Genomic DNA, 22,359 nt, shown 5'->3' on the forward strand with positions numbered 1-22,359 from the left:
ACTGAGAGCAGAGCCTCCCCAGCTGATCTCAGAGCTTTTATAGGCTCGTACAGGGAGATGCGTTCAGACAGGTAAGTTGGACCGGAACCATTAAGGGCTTTATAGACCAAAGCCAGCACTTTGAATTGGGTCCAGTAGCAAATTGTCAGCCAGTGGAGCTGATGCAACAGCATTTGTGGATTTTGGCCTGTTTAAACCCAAGGACCTTATCTGCCCCTCTCCCCCAAGTGAGCACCTCCAGTATGGACCATTTTAAAACTACTCTTTAGTCCCAGAACAACCCCTGTGTCCAATTTAAGAACCCTAAGGAGAAAGCCTCCCCCTCTGGCAGTGCACTGCTTCTCCCCAGCTGGCTACAGTGGGAGGAAAGGGCTGGGCCAGTGCACCAATTTCCAGCTTGCCCCAGCATGGCTCAGCCAGATGGCTGATGGGAAGCTCTGGCATGGGCTGGTCCATGAGGTCACAAAGAGTTGGAAGCTACTGAACAAATAACAACCCAGCATGATTCATCCAAAGGTACTGTGCTTCCCCAAAAATAAGACTCATCTTTATTTTTCCTCAAGAATACACACTATGGCTTATTTTCAGGGGGTGTGTAATTTTTATTATGTATGGTATAACAATCTGCATTTATGAGATGATATCTCTGGGCTCAGTAGCAAACTGCTTGCTTAAGCTTTTCCCCTATCCCCTGGTGTTTGTGTGGGGTGAGAGAGACCCACAGACTTACTGGTCAGTGCTGGGGAGCAGCAGCTTTATTGGTTTGTGGGGGATGAGAGACCCACAGACTGTTGCTGGTTGGTGTTGGGGGGAGAGACCCACAGGGCTGAGTAAAATAGCAGCCACAGTTTTACTTCCCCCTGAGGACACTCCACACCTAAAGCGGAGCCTGCTGCTCACTTCACTTCACTGAGGATACTTTCACTTTCTACAACTCCCTCTATGCCTCAGCTTGCAGCATGCACAAAACGACTAGGACCTGACAGGGGAGCTGGCCTTGTATGTTGCATAGCCACACCTATCACTATGTCTTATTTTTGGGGTATGGCTTATATTGTGCAAATGCTTAGAAATCCTGCTATGGGTTATTGTATGGGTATGCCTTATTTTGGGGGAAACAGGGTAGCTGGCAGTTGCCAAATGGAATTCCTCTTCTACTAGAAGCCAGCAGCAGATAAAAACACCATCATTGGACCCAGAGCCTGCTTTGCTGAGCAACAGAGGCAGCCAGAGGGTGAGAGCTCTACCTTAGAACTTCTGCCTGTGGCCAGCCTCACCAAACATACTGGCCGTGGCCCCCACAGCTGTACTATTTCACCAGAAGCCAGCAGCAGATAAAAACGCCATCACTGGACCCAGAGCCTACTTTGCTGAGCAACTTTTACCAACATGGATAGAGACATCTCACCATCACAAGAAAAAACACCCCCATCTACTTCCCCAGGGACCTCATATCACAGTTTACACCACCCGTCCCCCATGAAGACCTGGGCTTTGCCTGAACTGTATCCAGAGGAGTCCTTGTTTGTGATGATCTGAGAATCTTTAGGAGGTCATAAAGACTGGGGCTAGGCATTATGGGGAGGGAATTCAGGAGGCAGGTGGGGGAGGGGAATGGTAACCAAACCTTTTTAACTTGGCCCTTTTTAACTTGTGGAATTGTGCAATATAATAAATCTAATTCAGACAGCACTTTAAACACTCTGACACTACATCTGCCCTACTGGCTACATTCCAATTGCTGTAGATCAATAGGTACAGCTCCAGTAGGAAGGTAACGGCGCTCCATGCAGTCATGCCGGCCACATGACCTTGGAGGTGTCTACAGACAATGCCGGCTCTTCAACTTAGAAGTGGAGATGAGCACCAGCCCCCAGAGTCAGACATGACTGGACTTAACGTCAGGGGAAAACCTTTACCTAACCTAATATTAGATCTAGGAACCCCGGTGGCGAAGTGTGTTAAAGCACTGAGCTGCTGAACATGCAGACCAAAATGTCCCAGGTTCAAATCCCGGGAGCGGAGTGAGTGCCCGCTGTTGCTCCAGCTTCTGCCAACCTAGCAGTTTGAAAATAATAATAATAATAAAACTTTATTTATACCCCGCCACCATCTCCCTGTGGGAACTCGGGGCGGCTCACAATGTTACAAAAGTAACAGCGCAAATACATAAACAATACACAGTTTAAAACACAAGAAGACGATAAAACAGAAGTTAAAACAAAGGTTTATACAACAGTAATAATATCAATAGTAATAATATCAACCACCAATGCAATTCAGTCAACTTCAAAGGTAGGGGGGACTATAGCAGCAATACCCCAATAAAAGGAACCTAATAACATTCAGAATAGAATTATAATGAGGCTGGTCATCCAATAGCTGTCTCTCCAAACATGCCAATGTGAGTAGATCAATAGTTACCGCTCCGGTGGGAAAGTAACGGTGCTCCATGCAGTCATGCCGGCCACATAACCTTGAAGGTGTCTACGGACAACGCCGGCTCTTCGGCTTAGAAATGGAGATGAGCACCAACCCCCAGAGTCAGACATGACTGGACTTAGCGTCAGGGGAAACCTTTACCTTTAATATTAGATCTATTAGTAAACATGTCCTAAATGTTTGATTTATATATTTAATTTATTTAATTTATTATTTATTTACAGCATTTATTTTCCGCCCATCTCACCCCGAAGGGGACTCAGGGCGGATCACATTACACACATATAGGCAAACATTCAATGCCTTTTAACATAGAACAAAGACAAACAAACATAGGCTCCGAGCGGGGCTCGAACTCATGACCTCCTGGTCAGCGTGATTCATTGCAGTTAATTGCATTGGCTTGCTCTCCCGCCTGCGCCACAGCCCGGGCCCAAATATTTAAATTTCTATTTTTGTTATTTTTCCATTGTTCAATAAGTACACCTGATGTTGTTCATTTTATTGTTTATGATTTGATCAGTCTGTTATGTTTTCTAATGTATGGTTGGCATTTTGCCATTATATTGTAAACCGCTCTGAGTCCCCCCAGGGGTGAGAAAAGTGGTATATAAATGCAGTAAATAAATAATAAATAAATACTAGGCCTGCTCCCTCTCCAAAACACCCCACCCCAAGCCCAGCAGAAAGGAGCTTTGAAGAAGGTGGTTGAGCATCCTTGGCTCTGCTACCGGAAGTGCTGCTGCCGCCGCCACTGCTACAGCTGCCAGGTGGAGAAGGGTTGTGGTGGCCGTGTTTCTCTGCTGCGGATGCAGGAAGTCATCCTCTGGTTGCTGAGTGGGGGAGCTGTTTCCCACACAGAGGGCGGCTGCTTTGCTTTTGCTCCTCCACAAAACCGGTAGAGTTGGAGAGGCGTGGAGGTGGAAGGTAACTGGGCCCCAGGGTGCTGGGAGGGTGGAATAGGGAGGATGGTCCACACTTCCTCTGCTGCTGAAGTGGCCTCTTCCCTTGCTCCCCTAGCCTAGCCTTGCGTCTATTATTAGTAATATTATTAAGCTTATTTATATCCCACTTTTACTCTCCATAAGGAGAGAGGCAGGCGCACTGGCTTCGCTTCCCACAAAGGATGCTCCTCCCTCCCTCCCTCCATCAATGGAAGCCAGTGATGAGCCTCCATCAGAAACCCATGGAGGACTGTACTGGTTTGTATAAGTTGCAGCCTGTCATTTAGGGAATGGGGTGGGGCAGGGACCAGAATATCCCCCTCCATAATACAAGACATGCTCTAAAACAGAACCTCTGCAAAACCCTTTCCTTGCTGTTAAAAGAAGTTTTTTGCAGAGCACCTCCTGAAAACACTCTCCGCATGAACTGCTTCTCCTCATAGAAAAGGCTTTAAAGTACGGCCCCACCTGCTTGAAGCAGTCAAGCCCATCAAAGCTTTGAAACATTAACACTATGTAACAAAATTTGAAAGATATTATGTTCCTGTTTTCAAAGTGTGGTTTCCTGTTTAATTGTGCAGTCCTTACTTTGAAAGTAGTTTATAACTTTATTTTTGTGGCTGCCACAAACTAGGTTGATTTGGTTGTGACTTGATGAGATATTCATTGAAAAACTAGAGCAAAATGTGGTGCAGGATGTCCTTCCCGCAGAAACAATGTTTTGCGGTTTAATAAACCTTTTCTATATTTTTTCTATGTTTTTATAAAGAGCCCCAGTGGCGAAGTGTGTTAAAGCACTGAGCTGCTGAACTTGCAGACCGAAAGGTCCCAGGTTCAAACCCCAGGAGCAGCGTGAGCGCCCGCTCTTAGCTCCAGCTTCTGCCAACCTAGCAGTTCGAAAACATGCCAATGTGAGTAGATCAATAGGTGCAGCTCTGGTGGGAAGGTAATGGTGCTCCATGCAGTCATGCTGGCCATATGACCTTGGAGGTGTCTACGGACAACACTGGCTCTTCGGCTTAGAAATGGAGATGAGCACCAGCCCCCAGAGTCAGACATGACTGGACTTAACGTCAGGGGAAACTTTTACCTTTATCTTACTTATGTTTTTATGATAGAACAAATTGGGAAACAAAAATTGTGTTACAATAGTGACTTCTTTCTTGGACTTCTTTGTGTGTTAGGGGCGACTTGAAAAACTACAAGTTGCTTCTGGTGTGAGAGAATTGGCTGTCTGCAAGGACGTTGCCCAGGGGATACCCGAATATTTGATGTTTTACCATACTTGTGGGAGGCTTTTCTCATGTCCCCGCATGGGGAGCTGGAGCTAACAAAGGGAGCTCACTCACTCTCCCCGGATTCGAACCACTGACCTGTTGGTCAGGACTCCTGCTGACACAAGGGTTTAACCCATTGTGCCATCGGGGGCTCCTTTTCTTGGTCTACAATGCTAGAAATTCCCCCAGGCGTCATGTCTGCCAGCCATGATACTACACCAGGGGTCCCCAAACATTTTAAATGGGGCCAGTTCAGACCGTTGGAGGGCTGGACTATAGTTTTTAAAAAAGCTATGAGCACTGCACATAGCCTATTTTGAAGTAAAAAAACAAAACGGGAACAAATACAACCTCAATGTTAATAATCATAATAAAAATAATAAAGAGGGTTGGAAGAGACCCTTGGGCCATTTAGTCCAACTCCCTTCTGTCTTTGTGCACCAAAAGCACAAGCAAAGCATCCCCGACAGATGACCACCCAGCCTCAATGTTAATATAATAATAATAAGGGTAAACGTTTTCCCCTGACGTTAAGTCCAGTCATGCCTGACTCTGGGGGTTGGTGCTCGTCTCCATTTCTAAGCTGAAGAGCCGGCGTTGTCTGTAGACACCTAAAAGGTCATGTGGCCAGCATGACTGCATGGAGCGCCGTTACCTTCCCGCTGGAGTGGTACCTATTGATCTACTCACATTGGCATGTTTTTGAACTGCTAGGTTGGCAGGAGAAATGATAATTAAAATACCATTATAAACAAGCAAAGCTTTGGAATGAGCGCACCAGGAGAGGGAGGAGGCGGGAAAGGTGCGTGCCTTTCCTGTCAGAGTAATTTACGCAGCGCAGCAGTAGTTGGATGGAGTCAGTGGAACGCAGAACGAAGAGACATCAGAGACGCTGGTAAAACTATATACAAGTTTTACTGACTTCAGTAATAATCAAGACAAACAGATTTGCAGACAAACACAGGATTTGACTCTACTCTACTCAGAACAGATCTGAACAGATCTGATGCAATCAGCAATGCACACACTTGTGTCTGGACACGCCCCAGTTCCAGCCACACATCAAGGACATCACAGCTTCTTAGTAATTAACTCTTTCCAGACCATAGTAACGGGAGCCGGCTATAGGGAGCACACAATGCCCCTATTAAAGCAGCTCCACTGGCTGCCGATAAACTGCCGGGCCCAATTCAAGGTGCAGGTTTTGACCTATAAAGCTCTATACGGCTCGGGCCCTGCCTATCTCAGTGATTGCATCTCCTTCTATGAGTCAGTGCGGACCTTGAGATCTTCCGGGGAGACTCTTCTCGCGCTCCCACCACCGTCTCAAGTGCGGCTGGTGGGGACGAGGGAACGAGCCTTCTCGGCAGTGGCCCCCGGCTCTGGAATGCATTGCCAAAAGAGATCAGGCAATCCCCTACATTATCCAATTTCCGTAAGGAACTGAAGACCTGGTGGTGTCGGCAGGTTTTTGAGTAATTACATTGGACTACCGCCGATTTCTGGGCCTGAATATATTGCACAAGATTTCCCTAGCCTAAAATGATACATTTTAATATATTGGTTTTATGGTTCCCATCCCCTTGATCTGGTCATGTAAGTGTGATTTATTGTTATAATTGTATTATTTTACTTTGTTTAATAATGTGTATTACGTTGTTATGTAATGTTTGTGTTTGCTTTTATTACTGTAAACCGCCCTGAGTCCCATCCGGGAGATAGGGCGGTATATAAATAAATTATCATTATTATTATTATTATTATTATTATTATTATTATTATTATTATTATTATTATACACTCTGGATGATGCAATCAGTATGCAATACAGAAAAGACACAAATTTCATTTAAACACTACCAATACACAAATCCCACATTAACATTTCCCTCCTCCCTTGCACCGCATATGCCTTATTCAATGGAGGAGGAGGGAGCCACCGCTGCGGGGGCTGGATAAGTGGCTCCGATGGGCCGTGTGTGGCCCCTGGGCTGTAGTTTGGGGACCACTGTACTACACCACCTCAGCCTCTTTTTCTCCTCCTGTGACCAGAAAGAAGCAAAGGCCTTTTGGGGCAGGAGGGCCCTTCCAGGAACCCAGAGGAAATGGCAGCGGAGGAGGCAGAGGAGCAGCAGCGCCGACGAGGTTGGGACCCCGGGAGGAGTTTCCGGCTGGGGGCGGCTGCCAACTTCTTCTCCACACTGGCCACCTTCCCCCTCCACAAGACTATGTTCCGCCAACAGCTGCACGCCACCTCCATCCGCGAAGCTGGGCGCCAGCTGCGCCAGGAGGGTCTGCGCCAGTTCTGCCGGGGTCTCCTCCCACCACTCCTGGCTAAGACCCTGCAGGGCACCCTCCTGTTCGGCTCCTACGAGACCTTCCTCCACCTCCTCTTCCCCTCGGGGAGCCACTCCTGGGGGCAACAAGCCACAGCAGGACTACTCTCTGGCCTTTCAGAGGGCTTGGTCCTGGGCCCCTTTGAGAGGGTCCAGAATGTCCTTCAGGATGGGCAGAAGGCCCGCCGCTTCCCCACTGCCAGGAGCATCCTGGAGGAGTTTCGCTCCTATGGTGGCCTGCGGGAGAGGCTGGCACTGGGCTACTACCGGGGCCTGGGCCTCATCCTGCTCCGCAACGGCCTGGGCAGCGCCTTGTACTTCTCCGCCAAGGACCCCTTGCGTGACCGGCTCCGCGAGAAAGGCCTCCCCGCCCGGCTGCCCGCCCTCCTCTCTGGATGCATCACCGGCACTGCTATTGGCCTCCTGCTCTATCCACTGGGCGTCCTCATCGCCAACATCCAAGCCCAGGTGGGCAGCGGGGAGGCCCTGGGTCTGCGCGGCGCCCTGCATGCTGTTTGGATGGCACGCGGTGGGCGGGCTGCTCTCCTCTACCGGGGGGCGTCCCTCCTGGTCCTGCGTTCGGGTCTCAGCTGGGGCCTCACCACCGCCATGCACGACTTTTTGCAGGACATCACATAGAACCCTTGCGAGGAAGGCCCTGGGGTGCTTTCGGACGAAGGGTATCCAAACCTTCCCTTCCCTCGAAACAAGAAAGAACTGGGGCTTCTGTCCTTAAGACATTCAAGATGAAGGAGCATCTGCCAAATGGGGATAAAGAATAGTGAACATGAACCCAAATAGAGTGGGCAAACTTGGGCCGTCCAGTTGTTTTGGACTTCAACTCCCACCATTCCGAACAGCCTCAGGCCCTTTCTTTTCCCCCCTCCGCCGCTTAAGCGGCGGAGGGGGGAAAAGAAAGGGCCTGAGGCTGTTCGGAATGGTGGGAGTTGAAGTCCAAAACAACTGGAAGGTCCAAAAGTGCCCATGCCTGCACTAAAGAGAGGCTAAGGTTTTGCTTGGGAGATATTTGGATTGCGCATGGAAGTTAATCTCACTCCTCCTTTGCCTTTTGTGATAAACTCAGGTCTACCTACTGGTTTTATGCATCTGGAAGTCCAATTGTACTCAGTAGTCCTCCCTCGTTTGCCTTTAACGCCTTAATAGCATGACTTAATCAATTCATCTAAGACTCATAATCATAGGTATTGCCTCTCCGGTGAATTCTCTTGCTCTTCTAGCAAACCATGATGGATAAAAATGGATTTTCAGAATTAAAAACTTGAATTCCACTTGGGGAAGTCTCATTTTTCACCTCCAGGTGGCTCTCAAAGCAGCTGCAAGAGCTGGGAGGGAGGTGGGGCTGGGATGGGGCTTGTTGGAAGTAACAAAAGCATGGGCGGAGCCACCCCACCTTTGAAAATCGTTTGGCCCCACCCACTGGCACAGCTGCCATAGAGTCCAAGGAAAAAGCAATAATAAGCAAATACAGTAGAGTCTCACTTATCCAACATTCTGGATTATCCAACACATTTTTGTAGTCAATATATCATGATATTTTGGCGCTAAATTCGTAAATACAGTAATTACTACATAGCATTACAGTGTACTGAACTACTTTTTCTGTCAAATTTGTTGTCTAACATGATGTTTTGGTGTTTCATTTGTAAAATCATAACCTAATTTGATGTTTAATAGGCTTTTCCTTAATCTCTCCTTATTATCCAACATATTTGCTTATCCAACGTTCTGCCGGCCCGTTTACGTTGGATAAGCGAGACTCTACTGCAGGGGTCCTCAAACTTTTTAAGTGGAGGGCCGATTCACAGTCCCTCAGACTATTGGGGGGCTGGACTATGATGAAATAGTCCAAAATTAGGATTGTTGTTGTTGTATGCCTTCAAGTCATTTCAGACTTAGGTCAAACCTATTTCTAAAGTTTAGGACAGAGGCCAGGTCAATGACCTTGGAGGGCCTTAGTTTGGGGACTCCTGATCTAGACGACCTCATAAGCCCATAGGTAAGCAAAGAGACCTCCAAAGACCATCTAGATGGTCTCATAAGACCATAGATAAGGAAAGGGATCCTCAAAGACCATCTAGATGGTCTCATAGGACCATAGGTAAGAAAAGTGACCTCCAAAAGCCATCTAGATGGTCTCATAGACCATAGATAAGGAAAGGGATCCTCAAAGACCATCTAGATGGTTTCATAAGACCATAGGTAAGGAAAGGGGCCCCAAAAGGCCATCAAGACGATCTCATAAAACTATAGGTAAGTAAAGGCACCCTCAAAGCCCATCTAGAATGTCTCATATGACCATAGGTAATGAAAGTGACCTCCAAAAGCCATCTAGATGGTCTCATACAGCTGTAGCTAAGCAAAGAGACCTCCAAAGACCATCTAGATGATCTCATAAGTAAGCAAAGAGACCTCCAAAGACCAGGTAGATGTTTAGTCTAAAGTTAGGACAGGAGCCAGGTAAATGACCTTGGAGGGCCGCATCCGGCCCCCGGGCCTTAGTTTGGGGACCCCTGCTCTACTGTATACTGACAAACTTCAACAGTACATTCTTTCATATGTTCAGACAGCTTTTGTCAGGAAACAAGAGTTGTTCACTGCACACTATTGACGGGCTGTGGTGCAGGCTGGTTAGCAGCCAGCTGCAACAAATCACTCTGACCAAGAGGTCATGAGTTCGAGGCCAGCCCTTGCCTGCGTTTGTCTTTGTCTCTGTTCTATGTTATGGCATTGAATGTTTGCCTTATATGTGTGCAATGTGATCCCCCCTGAGTCCCCTTCGGGGTGAGAAGGGAGGAATATAAATACAGTAGAGTCTCACTTATCCAAAACTCGCTTATCCAACGTTCTGGATTATCCAATGCATTTTTGTAGTCAATGTTTTCAATATATCATGATATTTTGGTGCAAAATTCGTAAATACAGTAATTACTACATAGCATAACTGCATATTGAACTACTTTTTCTGCCATATTTGCCAGATAACATGATGTTTTGGTGCTTAATTTGTAAAATCATAACTTAATTTGATGTTTAATAGGCTTCTCCTTAATCTCTCCTTATTATCCAACATATTCGCTTAATCTCTCCTTATTATCCAACATATTCGTTTATCCAACGTTCTGCCGGCCCGTTTATGTTGGATAAGTGAGACTCTACTGTACTGTAAATAAATAAATTAAAATAAACATTGTTCTCAGAGCTCAGAATTGCCCTCTAGGGCCCATTTACCAATTGCCCAAAAGGTTCTGCTGTCCTGGTTGCAGTGGGCTTCTTTTGGGAATTACTGCACCCACTGTCTGGGGCAATAGCCTTTTGGAATAAATGACAATCATAGCTTTATTGAAAAGGAAAAATGATTTCACATTCGTTTGGCAAATGTGAACCTCCATGAACGTGTGGAGACCACTTTTTGGAAACCACTAGTCAAGAAAAGCATAACCTAGTTACAAGGCAACCCTTTGAACATGTGATATTCACAAGCATTCATGTAATGGCACTCAGGTAACTCAGCTGTTAAACTGAAGAACCATGCCTTTGTACCTCCAAGGACAAAGACATGCCACTACAAAAATATATTTCATTAGCAGAGGATGCTTGTTTCTTTGAAGTTGAAGTAGCAGTTGTAATTGTGATTGCCCAAAACATATACACTCACTTGAAACCTCTTCGTTTAAAATATGCATTCAGAGATTTAAAAAACAAAGCCTCATTTATGCTGGCCTCCAATTGACAAGAGTTCTTCCCTCACCCTGGACTTCCCACAGATATATATAAACCTTCCTTGCTTAGTTTCTCCATATCTCACAACCTCTGAGGATGCCTGCCATAGATGTGGGCGAAACTTCAGGAGAGAATACTTCTAGAACATGGCCATACAGCCCGGAAAACATACAACAACCCAAAGTCTCATTTAGTTAAAAAAAATAATATATCTTGTTTGCTCATAACATCTTGTATTAATTCACCATACAGGCAAATTTCTTATTAAAGTTTAATGGCAGACAAGAAATAATCAGGGCCGGTTAACACTTTCCAATAAAGGATTCCCCCAGGCAGGAAGCAGCCAGGCTCTGAAGCCACAAGACTATTTAATGCTAATCAAGGTGATTAATAATCAAGGCAACATTGACACTTGCCTCAAACAGACAAGAGTTCTTTCTCCAACCATGGACATTATTCTACAGGTATATAAACCCCACTTGCCTATTTGCCACTTAAAATCCACAAGCATGTGGACAATTTCAACAGAAAGGAGGAAACTGTGAAAATGAACCAAATCTGGCTATCAGTACTAAAAAAAAAGCTCTAAAATAAGGACAGTAAATAAAGAACAACATTCAGAAAGCAGAGGAATTTCAAACATGAATCAATCTGGGCCAGTTAATAACCTCCCAACAAAGGATTCCCCCAGGCAGGAAACAGTCAAGCTTTGAAGCTGCAAGGCCTGCTGCTGCTCAATCACATAGTCGTTTCTGACTCTTGGTGACCTCATGGGCCAGTCCACGCCACAGATCCGTTAGCTGTCACCGCCCCCAGTTCCTTCAAGGTCAAGCCAGTCAGTTCAAGGATACCATCCATCCATCTCACCCTTAGTCGGCCTCTCTTCCTTTTTCCTTCCATTTCCCCAGTATCACGATCTTTTCCAAGCTTTCCTGTCTTCTCATAATGTGGCAAGGCCATTCAATGCTAATCAAGCTGGCCAATTGCAACATTCATACTTTCCCAAAGCAGGTAAGAGTTCTTTCTCCCATCCTGAACATCATTCCACAGATATATAAACCCCACTTGCCTAGTTTCCAACAGACCTCACAACCTCTGAGGATGCCTGCCATAGACGTGGGCGAAACGTCAGGAGAGAATGCTTCTGGAACATGGCCAAACAGTCCTGAGAACTCACAGCAACCCAAAAAGGATATCCAGCGTGAGAAGGATTCTTAAGTAGGGCTGTTGTATGTATTCCGGGCTGTATGGCCATGTTCCAGAAGTATTCTCTCCTGACGTTTCGCCAATGTCTATGGCAAGCATCCTCAGAGGTTGTGAGGTATGGAGAAACTAAGCAAGGAAGGTTAATATATATCTGTGGAAAGTCCAGGGTGTGAGAAGAACTCTTTGTCAGTTGGAGGCCAGTGTGAATGTTGCAGTTAATCACCTTAATTAGTATTGGAAAGGTTCATCTCCTGGCTTTTCCTGCCTGGGGGCATCCTTTGTTCAGAGTCATTAACTGCCCCTGGGAGCCTCCGATGGCCTAGGGGATAAAAGCCTTGTGACTTGAAGGTTGGGTTGCTGACCTGAAGGCTGCCAGGTTCGAATCCCACCCGGGGAGAGCTCAGATGAGCTCCCTTTATCAGCTCCAGCTCCATGCGGGGACATGAGAGAAGCCTCCTACAAGGATGGTAAAACATCAAAAAAATCCAGTGTCCCCTGGGCAACATCCTTGCAGACGGCCAATTCTGTCACTCCAGAAGCAACTCCGGTTGCTCCTGACACACACAAAAATATTAACTGCCCCTGGTACTCTTCTGTTATCAGAGTGTTGCTTCTTATTTACTGTTCTGATTTTTGAGTTTTTTAATACTGGTAGTCAGATTTTGTTCATTTTCATGGTTTCCTCCTTTCTGTTGAAGTTGTCCACGTGCTTGTGAATTTCAATGGCTTCTCTGTGTAGTCTGACATGATAGTTGTTGGAGTGGTCAATACAAATAATATACTGTGTCCAGGTTGGTTCATCAAATGCTTCTTAAGTATATTCTGAGCTCTCTTAAGGCAATGGGTGTTATAAAGTTCCTCCAAAGAGGGGAGAGGCGGGGCGGTCGGAGGGAGGGAAAGAGGGTGGTGGGGCAGGGAACTACAATTCCCGTCGTGCCCCGCGCCCACCGCCCGCGCTTATAAAGGGCCTGCTGGCAAGGCGGGGAAAGCAGAGAACGCGCAGCTGAGGAAGGAAGGAAGGAGCCGAGGGAGGCAGGCAAGCAGGTGGGGCTGGGGCCAGGTGGGCGGCGCCCCTCCCTCCCTCCCTCCCTCCTTGCCTGGGCCCCCCTTCCAGCCCCTCACAGAGCGCCCTTTGTGCGGCTTTTCCCCTCGCAGGTGCGGACGGCAGGATGTGCGACAAACCCGACCTCTCCGAGGTGGAGAAGTTCGACAAGAAGAAGCTGAAGAAGACCAACACGGAGGAGAAGAACACGCTGCCCTCCAAAGAGAGTGAGTGCCCAGAGGTCCCAAGGCGGGGTGGGGCATGGCACGCATACACCCCACTCACGCACACACGCATCCGCCGTGGCTAAAACCCGTTCTTTCCCCTTCCTTTGCAGCCATCGAACAGGAGAAAGAGTGCGGCAAGTCTTCCTAGAAGAGCCATGCGGGACTCATGACCTCCTTCCCCTTTCCCGTCTGTCCTTTTTTGACCACATGGCCTTTCTTTTTGGTATCAAAATGCAGCCTACCTTTGTGTCTGGGAGCTCCCGCGGCCTCTCCTTCCCTGCAGTGCACACACACCCACGCACGCACACACACCCGCCGCCTCTTCCTCCTCCTGAGCCCATCTCTCCCACCCTCTCTCCAGCCCCACACCCTTCTCCCCAAATGGAGCCCTTCCTTCCCTCCCTCCCGCCCCACAGAGCGCCCTTTTTGCTCCTAATCCCTTTTTCCGACTCCACTTGAATTGTTTTGTTACAAATGAAACCGAGGAAAAAGACGTCTCTTAATAAAAACCAACTTGAAAAACATCGAGGCTGTTTCCTCCTGGGTCCTCCTTGGGGTCTGGTTCTGCGCCTTTCAATCGGACTAGGCTTGGGGGCAAGTTGGTTCAGTTTGAAGCAAGCGGAAGCTGGTGTAGACGCCGACCTGGTTGAAAAGGGGACAGGCCTGTAGCCAGGGGAGGGTTAGGGGTTCAACCCCCCCCCCCAAATTTACAGGTTAAAAGGAAAAAAAACCTGGTTTACTCATGAATTTTAATTGGTTAACCAAAACCCCATGCTAAGTCTATGAGATGCAAAAAATTAAGAGTCCCTCCAGAATTGCAGAATGGTGGCAGAGAGGTTAAAACCTTGTGACTTGAAGGTTGGGTTGCTGACCTGAAAGCTGCCAGGTTCGAATCCCACCCGGGAAGAGCTTCATGCAGGGACATGAGAGAAGCCTCCCACAAGGATGTAAAAACATCCAGGCGTCCCCTGGGCAACGTCCTTGCAGACAGCCAATTCTCTCACACCAGAAGCAACTCAGATTGCTCCTGACACACACACAAAAAAGCAAATATTGACAGGCCTGTAGCTGGGGGGAGGGGTGTGTTAGGGGTTCAATCCCCCCCACAAAATTTTCAAAACCCCTCCTGAAATTTTTTCTGGCTACGGCCCTGAAAGGGGGTGTCAGGTGAGGGTCGGCTGTATGGAGCGGCTTCTCCTTCTTCAGGAGGAAAATCCTTGTGCCAGCTGGACTGCTGTCCTGAAGGTTGCCGGTTTGAATCTGCAAGATGGGATGAGCTCCCATCTGTCAGCTCTAGCTTGCGGGGACATGTGAGAAGCCTTTCAGCAGGATGGTCATCCCCTGGGCAACGTTTCACACCAGAAGCAACTTGCAGCATGTTTTCAAGTAGCTGCTGACACGATTTTAAAGAGGGGGAGGTTACTTCCTGTTTGTGGGTTGTGGTTCTTGGCATGGGTGAGGGGGTTCATCAGTCCTGCACTGGGAGGAAGCACTGGAGGGGAGGGGGTGTCGTTGATAATGTTGGAGGGTTGTCGCAGGGATGCATTCTTGTCCCTGTGAGTCGCCTTTGGGGGGCTTCTTGGTGCAGCTGTCTTTAGGGTGGGCCTTGGGCCCTCTAGCCCTCACTCCCCATTGAGTGTTGGGGGTGAACTGGCCCAGAATGAGGGGAGCAGCTTTGGAGGCTTCAGAGGCTGCTCTTCTGGGTGTTCGGGGTCATGGCTGGGAGTGGGTTGGGATTCTGCCTTGGTGCCGCCTCTGGAGAAAGGCCTCCTCAGTGGGACAGATCGTTCACATCTGGTCTGGTCTTGCAGACGGGTGGGGCTGGGGCTGTGTGTCAATGTGAACCGCCAGGAAGTGAGTGGGTGAAGCAAGCCATGGTGCCATGGGCAGCGTTTGTCTTGTGTACATTCCAGCAGCCAGGGGCCATGGAAGGCTCCTGGCTGCAAGAAGGGGCGAATGGAGGGGCCCCTTCTCTTCAGAACAGGTCTGGCAGCTGCTCAGGGCTGCTCCTCCTCTCCTGCTGCCTGTTTTCTGCAGGTGTCTGGATTGGGCCAATCGAACTGGTGGCTTTGTGCAAAGTGAACGGCCTTAGCTAATGGCCCCCTGCCCCACCTCCCATGAATGGAAGAAAGAGGAAGGAAGTTCAGGAAGCAAGAGAGCAGAACGTGCTGCTCTGAGCAAAACTTCCCCTGCGATCATCATTGTGAAAGTGGCCCTCTCTTCTGACTTGCCTTTGGTTGGCGGCCTGTGTCAGTGGGGTCTCGGGTGAGGCCTTTCCAGGCAGCCCTTTCTGAAAGGTTCACAACCTACAAACTATCCACAGATCCACTAAGAAAATCCAGCAAATGCTATGTTCAGCAAAAGACAAGAGAGATCCTCTCACTTCTGCAGGAGTCTACCGTATAAAATGCAGCTGTGGACAAGTCTACACAGGAACCACCAAACATAGCAGCATTGCCCAGACACAAATCAAGGAACATGAAAGGCACTGCAGACTAAGTCAACCAGAGAAGTCAGCCGTGGCAGAGCACCTGATGAACCAACCTGGACACAGAATATTATTAGAGAACACAGTAATATTAGACCACTCTAACAACCCCCATGTCAGACTACACAGAGAAGCCATTGAAATCCACAAGCATGTGAACAATTTCAACAGAAAGGAAGAAACCATGAAAATAAACAAAATCTGGCTACCAGTATTAAAAAAAACTCTAAAATCAGGACAGTAAATAAAGAACAATACTCAGAAAATGGGAATTCCAGACAGGAAACAATCAGGGCCAGTTAACACCTCCCAACAAAAGATTCCCCCAGGCAAGAAGCAGCCAGGCTTTGAAGCTGAAAGGCCATCCAGTGCTAATCAAGCTGGCCAATTGCTACATTCATACAAGCAAACAAGAGTTCTTTCTCCCACCCTGGACATTCCACAGATATATAAACGCCACTTGCATATTTTCCAACAGACCTCACAATCTCTGAGGATACCTGCTATAAGGTAAAGGTAAAGGTTTCCCCTGATGTTAAGTCCAGTCATGTCTGACTGGGGTGTGGTGCTCATCTCCATTTCTAAGCCAAAGAGCCGACGTTGTCCGTAGACACCTCCAAGGTCATGTGGCCAGCATGACTACATGAGGCGCAGTCATGCCTGCTATAGATGTGGACAAAGCGTCAGGAGAGAATGCTTCTGGAACATGGCCATACAGCCCGGAAAACTCACAGCGACCCTTCTGAAAGCATTGCAGGCTGCAAGGCAAGGACGTTGCAGGCAGAGGGGTGCATCTGCCAACCTCTGCAAAGTCTTCTGCTCAGGCCTCTCCACCTATGTGTATGCCTGGGGGGGGGGGGATGTGGGGGAACTGGGGCACCTGGGGGGAGGGAGACTCAATTGCAGCTGATCCTTCCCTGTGGTCTTGGCATTGGTCCCTCTGCAGAGGTGTGGCCGCTCCACACTTTCTTTGCCCTCATCTGATTTTTGAGGCAGTGTGAATCCCATCTCGCAATCCATTCTTGGGTGGGATAGCATTCAAGTGGCTGATGCACTGACTCTGGCCAGGCATCCCTCTGCTACAAGGTGATGAAATGGGGTGGCATGCCAGGCGTGTCTTCTTCAAGGCTGCTTCCTGTCCCACTTGTTGGGATTGACAAAGGGCCTGGGCAGCCCTGAGGAATGGAACAACCCCCCCCCCCCCCCAGAGCCTGGCAGATCCACTGAGGGGCATGGATCACACACACATACACACCACCCTCCCTGCTCTGAGTCAACAATGGGGGCCTGTAGGCTCTTGGCCCATTGGAAGAGGGAAGGAGTGACATAGACACAAGCCTGAACTGGCAATTCCTGCCTCCTGCAAGCTGTGAGTGAGCAAGCCCAGGCCTTGGGGCACAGCAAGAAGGAAAGCAGAAAGGGCTTGCCAGGGGACAGACAGCCCTACAGGTCCCAACAGAGTTCCTGAGCAGGAAGTGTCCAAAGGCAGAGCTCTCTCTCCGTGGGACACAGCAGTGGGTGGGCTGCACCTTTGACCAGCACTGGCCACAACCCCGAGTCTTAGAAATTCCCCAAAATAGCAGAGTATTAAAAAGGATACTTAGCAGAGCATTCATCTCATAGCAAGCTGCTCATGGGCAACCATTTGGAGGCCCTGCAATGGCTAAGCCTTGCTGAGCAAAAGCACACCTGGCTTCTGCAGAGTTAAGTGTTATCTCACCTGCCTTTCCCAAACAGTTCACTAAGAATGTCAACAAGCGCAAGGAGAGGAAAACAGCCCAGGAGGTATTGTTTACTTGGGCTTCCAGCCAACTCCTCCCTCCCCTAGAACCCAAGTGAATGTCACTGCCTTGGGGCAAGAAGAGAAGGTGGCTCAAGAAAGGGAGCATGGGCAGAGAGCAATGGGGCAGCAGTTTTGTTTTTGTGTGTCAGGAGCGACTTGAGAAACTGCAAGTCGTTTCTGGTGTGAGAGAATTGGCCGTCTGCAAGGATGTTGCCCAGGGGACGCCCGGATGTTTTTACCATCTTTGCGGGAGGCTTCTCTCATGTCCCTGCATGGAGCTGGAGCTGATAGAGGGAGCTCATCTGTGCTCTCCCCAAGTTGGATTCGAACCTGGCAGCAGTAACTCCATCATTGCTCTAAATTCAGGGGTGGGCGGGTGGGGGGCAGCTTGATTCCCCATTGATTATAGGACAAAAACTCTACGGCAGAAGTGTGCCAAAAGTGTGCACCTGGTGCTGGAGATTTCACTTTCAAATGTGCACTGACTGCTTGGCCTTGGGGGCTCCTGGCTGCATTCTCTCATCTTGGAAGGGCTGCTTGGGAGGCAAAGGGAAGGCCAGGAAGGTGTCTCCCTGTCCCTCCCTTCGCCTGCTGTAAGTGACCAGGAAGGGTTGGGAGGTGGCAGCTGGCGCACTGGCCCCACCCTTGGGCCTGTGGGAACAGACACTTTTTCCGCAGGGCGGGAACCCACTTGAGATGTACTGCAATGCTAAGGCCAGGTTAGAAATCCCTACCCAGAGGGAGTGTGCTATGGCTGGAGGCTGCATGGATTTCTGTTGGAGGAGGAAGAGGAGCAGAGAGAAACAAAGGCCAAGGCCTGGCCTGGAGCTGTGCAGCTTGCACCTTTTTTGGAGGGGGGGGGGAGAGGCTATGCTAGGGAAATTCCCCCCAAACAGCAGAGTATTCGGAGCCCCCGGTGGAGTAGTGGGTTAAAGCCTCGTGACTTGAAAGTTGGGCTGCTGATCTGAAGGCTGCCAGGTTCGAATCCCACCCGGGGAGAGCGCGGATGAGCTCCCTCTATCCGCTCCAGCTCCATGACATGAGAGAAGCCTCCCACAAGGATGGTAAAACATCAAAACATCCAGGCGTCCCCTGGCCAACATCCTTGCAGATGGCCAATTCTCTCACTTCAGAAGCGACTTGCAGTTTCTCAAGTCGCTCCTAACACGAAAAAAAAGCAGAGTATTTGAAGTCCCTAACATACGGACTTATCATTTGTCTTCCACTATACAGAGAGCCTTCTCGATTGTAGCCCCTCATTTATGGAATGCCTTGCCAGTTGAAACTCGAACTATCTGAGACCTACTTGCCTTTCGGAAAGCCTGCAAAACCTTGCTCTTCCGACAAGCTTTCAATGGGTGAAAAACCCGGGGCTATGTCTGTTTTTATTGTTGTTTTTATTGTTATTTTAAAGCTAAGTGTATTGTTTTAATCTATTTCTGTAAACCGCTCCGAGCCAAACTGGGAGTAGTGGTATACAAGTCTAATAAATAAATAAATAAATAAAAAGTACCAAAATGATACTTGGTAGAGACAAAAGGGAAAAATCTCTAAAAACTACATTTTCCCATTCACGCAACAACTAGAGAGAGATTCAAAATGAAAGGGAGGTGAATGAAGAAATGACCATGACGTCTTAAAACAAAGGAAGGTGCATCCTGAAAAATTCCATTTTAGCTTATCTATTAGGATGGGAGGAGAAAGGACAGAGAGTGAGAGAAAACAGAACAACCACAGGCCTCTGGGAATCAGGTGAAAGAAGGAATTGCCTCAGCCTATCTCAATTCTATCTGTTTGCTTTTCATTGAGGACTACAGACTTGATCAGTGTAGGGTTGAATTCCAACAGGGTATTGGGGTGAAATGTGCAGCGTGAGAGCCCTAGGAGTGGGGTCAGGGAAAAGGCCACACCTGTACTCCCAGGACACAAACATGGAGGTGGCAGTGGGTGGGCCAAGGGTCTCTGCAGGGGGGGCTCGGGGCCAGCACTGAAGGGGCCCTTTGCTTCTGGGGTGGGGGCGAGGCCAACTCTCTCTGGCCTCAGTGGGTGCTTGTTTCCTCAGGAGGAAGCAGTGAGGCCTCTCCCTTGCATTCTAGGCATTCCTGAGTCTCCCTGTCAACCCAAAGCAGGCCTGCTGGGGCAAGCTTTCTTCCAGTGGGACGAGCCCTTCCCAGGAGTGGGGGCGAGGGGAAAGGGGCCACTGCTCTTCTAAGCAGAAGCCTATGAAGAGCCCCAAAGGTGCCGGTCCTGAGGCATTAATGCAGCCCTGCAGATGCAGAGGAGCTAATACTCCAGGAGACAGGAGCAGAATTCAGAACGATCTTAACAGGTTAGAGAGATGATTGGCCAAAACTAACAAAATGAAGTTCAACAGGGACAAATGCAAAATACTCCACTTAGGCAGAAAAAAATGGGGAACGCCTGCCTCGATAGCAGTACATCTGAAAAAGATCTTGGAGTCCTTGTGGACACGTTGAATAGGAGCCAACAATGCAATGTGGTAGCTAAAAAAGCTAGTGGGATTTTGGCCTGCATTGATAGGAGTCTAGTGTCTAGATCCAGGGAAGTCATCATACCCCTCTATTCTGCCTTGGTCAGACCACACCTGGAATCAGGGCCGGGCTGTGGCGCAGGCTGGTAAAGCAGCCTGCTGCAATAAATCACTCTGACCAGGAGGTCATGAGTTCGAGGCCAGCCAGTGGCGGGGTGAGCACCCGTCAATTAAAAATAAAAAAAATAGCCCCTGCTCGTTGCTGACCTAGCAACTCGAAAGATAGTTGCATCTATCAAGTAGGAAATAAGGTACCACTTATAAAAAGTGGGGAGGCAAATTTAACTAATTTATGACGTTGGAATGAGGAAGTGCGGTCAGAGTGGATTATGAAGAAGCTGCTCCCCCCTGTGGCCAGAATTGAACATCCCCTCAGGAGAAGGTTAAATTGCCTCTGCGTCTGTCTGTCTCTGTCTCGGTTGTATGTATATGGGCATTGAATGTTTGCCCTGTGTGTGTATAATGTGATCCGCCCTGAGTCCCCTTCGGGGTGAGAAGGGTGGAATATAAATACTGTAAATAAATAAATAAATAAATAAATAAATAAATCACACTGTGTCCAATTCTGGGCACCACAATTGAAGGGAGATGTTGACTTTAAGTTAGAATGTGTCCAGAGGAAGGGTGACTCAAAGGATTAAGGGTCTGGAGAACAAGCCCTCTGAGGAGCGGCTGAAAGAGCTGGGCATGTTTAGCCTGCAGAAGAGAAGGCTGAGAGGAGACATGATGAGGGCCATGGATCAAGATGTGAGGGGAAGTCATAGGGAGGAGGGAGCAAGCTTGTTTTCTGCTGCCCTGGAGACTAGGACGCAATGGAACAGTGGTTCTCAACCTGTGGGTACCCAGGTGTTTTGGCCTACAACTCCCTGAAATCCCAGCCAGTTTACCAGCTGTTAGGTTTTCTGGGAGCTAAAGTCAAAAGATCTGGGGACCCATAGGTTGAGAACCACTGAAATAGAACAATGGCTTCAAACTAAAGGAAAGAGGAGATTCCACCTGAACATTAGGAAGAACACCGTCACTGTGAGAGAGAGCTGTTCAGCACTGGCACTCTCTCTCTCTTTGCCCCGGAGTGTGGTGGAGGCTCCTTCTTTGGAGGCTTTTAAACAGAGGCTGGGTGGTCATCTGTCCAGGGTGCTGCTGCTCAGTCGTTTGTGACCTCATGGACCAGTCCATGCCAGAGCTCCCTGTCGGCTGTCACTGCCCCCAGTTCCTTCAAGGTCAACCCAGTCACTTCAAGGATACCGTCCATCCATCTCGCCCTTGGTCGGCCTCTCTTCCTTTTTCCTTCTGTTTTCACCAGCATCATGATCTTTTCCAAGCTCTCCTGTCTCCTCATGATGTGGCCAAAATACTTCATCTTTGCCTCTAATATCCTTCCCTCCAGTGAGCAGCCACTGGGCATTATTTCCTGGAGGATGGACTGGTTGGATCTTCTTGCCAAGGTCCAAGGCACGCTCAGGATTTTTCTCCAGCACCAGAATTCAAAAGCGTCTATCTTCCTTCGCTCAGCCTTCCTTATGTAATTTTCCTGCTTCTTGGCAGAATGGGGTTGGACTGGATGGCCCATGAGGTCTCTTCCAGCTCGTTGGGGGAGGCCCTCCTCTTGCTTCCACCACCCTCGCAGTCGTGGTTGGTGGGGACGAGGGAGAGGGCCTTCTCCGTCGTAGCCCCCCCCCCCCCCCGCTCTGGAACTCGCTCCCCAGGTAGATCAGGCAGGCCCCCACTCTCCTCTCCTCGCCTGAAAACCTGGCTCTTCCAGAAGGCCTTTGATGATTGACCCTTGTAGGTTTGACCTATTTGCCCACTTAGCATAGACCCATAGGTTTGCCTTCTCAGTATTACATTTAATTGCACTTTAACGACTATGTCAGCTGGGCAACTACCTGTCCCTGATGATTTTGACATATTTTGCACTTTGGCCCCGATCCGTGAACTCAACTCATGTTTTTAACACCTGACTAATATGTTGACCTTTTATGATTGTTTTTATCAATTACTGTTGTTTGATTGTTGATTGATTTGTTTTATTGCTTTGTTTGCTTTTACAGTAGAGTCTCACTTATCCAACACTCGCTTATCCAATGTTCTGGATTATCCAACGCATTTTTGTAGTCAATGTTTTCAATACATCATGATATTTTGGTGCTAAATTCGTAAATACAGTAATTACTACATAGCATTACTGCGTATTGAACTACTTTTTCTGTCAAATTTGTTGTATAACATGATGTTTTGGTGCTTAATTTGTCAAATCATAACCTAATTTGATGTTTAATAGGCTTTTCCTTAATCTCTCCTTATTATCCAACATATTCACTT

General features: G+C 48.3%; 2 protein-coding genes across 3 annotated transcripts; both read left to right on the forward strand.

Moving 5' to 3' along the window:
* Positions 1–2,759: 2,759 nt before the first annotated feature.
* slc25a53 (solute carrier family 25 member 53) lies at positions 2,760–8,288 on the forward strand. Its single transcript, XM_003228635.4, has 2 exons — positions 2,760–3,369; positions 6,716–8,288. Exon 2 carries the CDS (start codon positions 6,769–6,771, stop codon positions 7,636–7,638), a length of 870 nt encoding a protein of 289 aa, XP_003228683.1. The 5' UTR covers positions 2,760–3,369; positions 6,716–6,768; the 3' UTR covers positions 7,639–8,288.
* Positions 8,289–12,842: 4,554 nt separating this feature from the next.
* LOC100554260 (thymosin beta-15A homolog) lies at positions 12,843–13,739 on the forward strand. 2 transcript variants are annotated; one of them, XM_008122379.2, is made up of 3 exons: positions 12,843–12,990; positions 13,102–13,215; positions 13,326–13,739. In XM_008122379.2, exons 2-3 carry the CDS (start codon positions 13,116–13,118, stop codon positions 13,361–13,363), a joined length of 138 nt encoding a protein of 45 aa, XP_008120586.1. In that variant the 5' UTR covers positions 12,843–12,990; positions 13,102–13,115; the 3' UTR covers positions 13,364–13,739. The 2 variants fall into 2 exon arrangements, with proteins under 2 accessions (XP_008120586.1, XP_003228677.1); XM_003228629.4 differs by having other exon boundaries at positions 12,898–12,982.
* The last annotated feature ends 8,620 nt before the right edge of the window (positions 13,740–22,359 follow it).

This window comes from Anolis carolinensis, unplaced genomic scaffold (genome assembly GCF_035594765.1).
Source record: "Anolis carolinensis isolate JA03-04 unplaced genomic scaffold, rAnoCar3.1.pri scaffold_12, whole genome shotgun sequence".
Classification (NCBI taxonomy): domain Eukaryota; kingdom Metazoa; phylum Chordata; class Lepidosauria; order Squamata; family Dactyloidae; genus Anolis; species Anolis carolinensis.

Bases quoted from the DNA above. Each gene is read 5' to 3' on its own strand.
- LOC100554260 (XM_008122379.2), top strand. From the start codon at position 13,116: ATGTGCGACAAACCCGACCTCTCCGAGGTGGAGAAGTTCGACAAGAAG. The intron at 13,216-13,325 runs GTGAGTGCCCAG...CTTCCTTTGCAG, and splicing joins CACGCTGCCCTCCAAAGAGA to CCATCGAACAGGAGAAAGAG.
- slc25a53 (XM_003228635.4), top strand. From the start codon at position 6,769: ATGGCAGCGGAGGAGGCAGAGGAGCAGCAGCGCCGACGAGGTTGGGAC.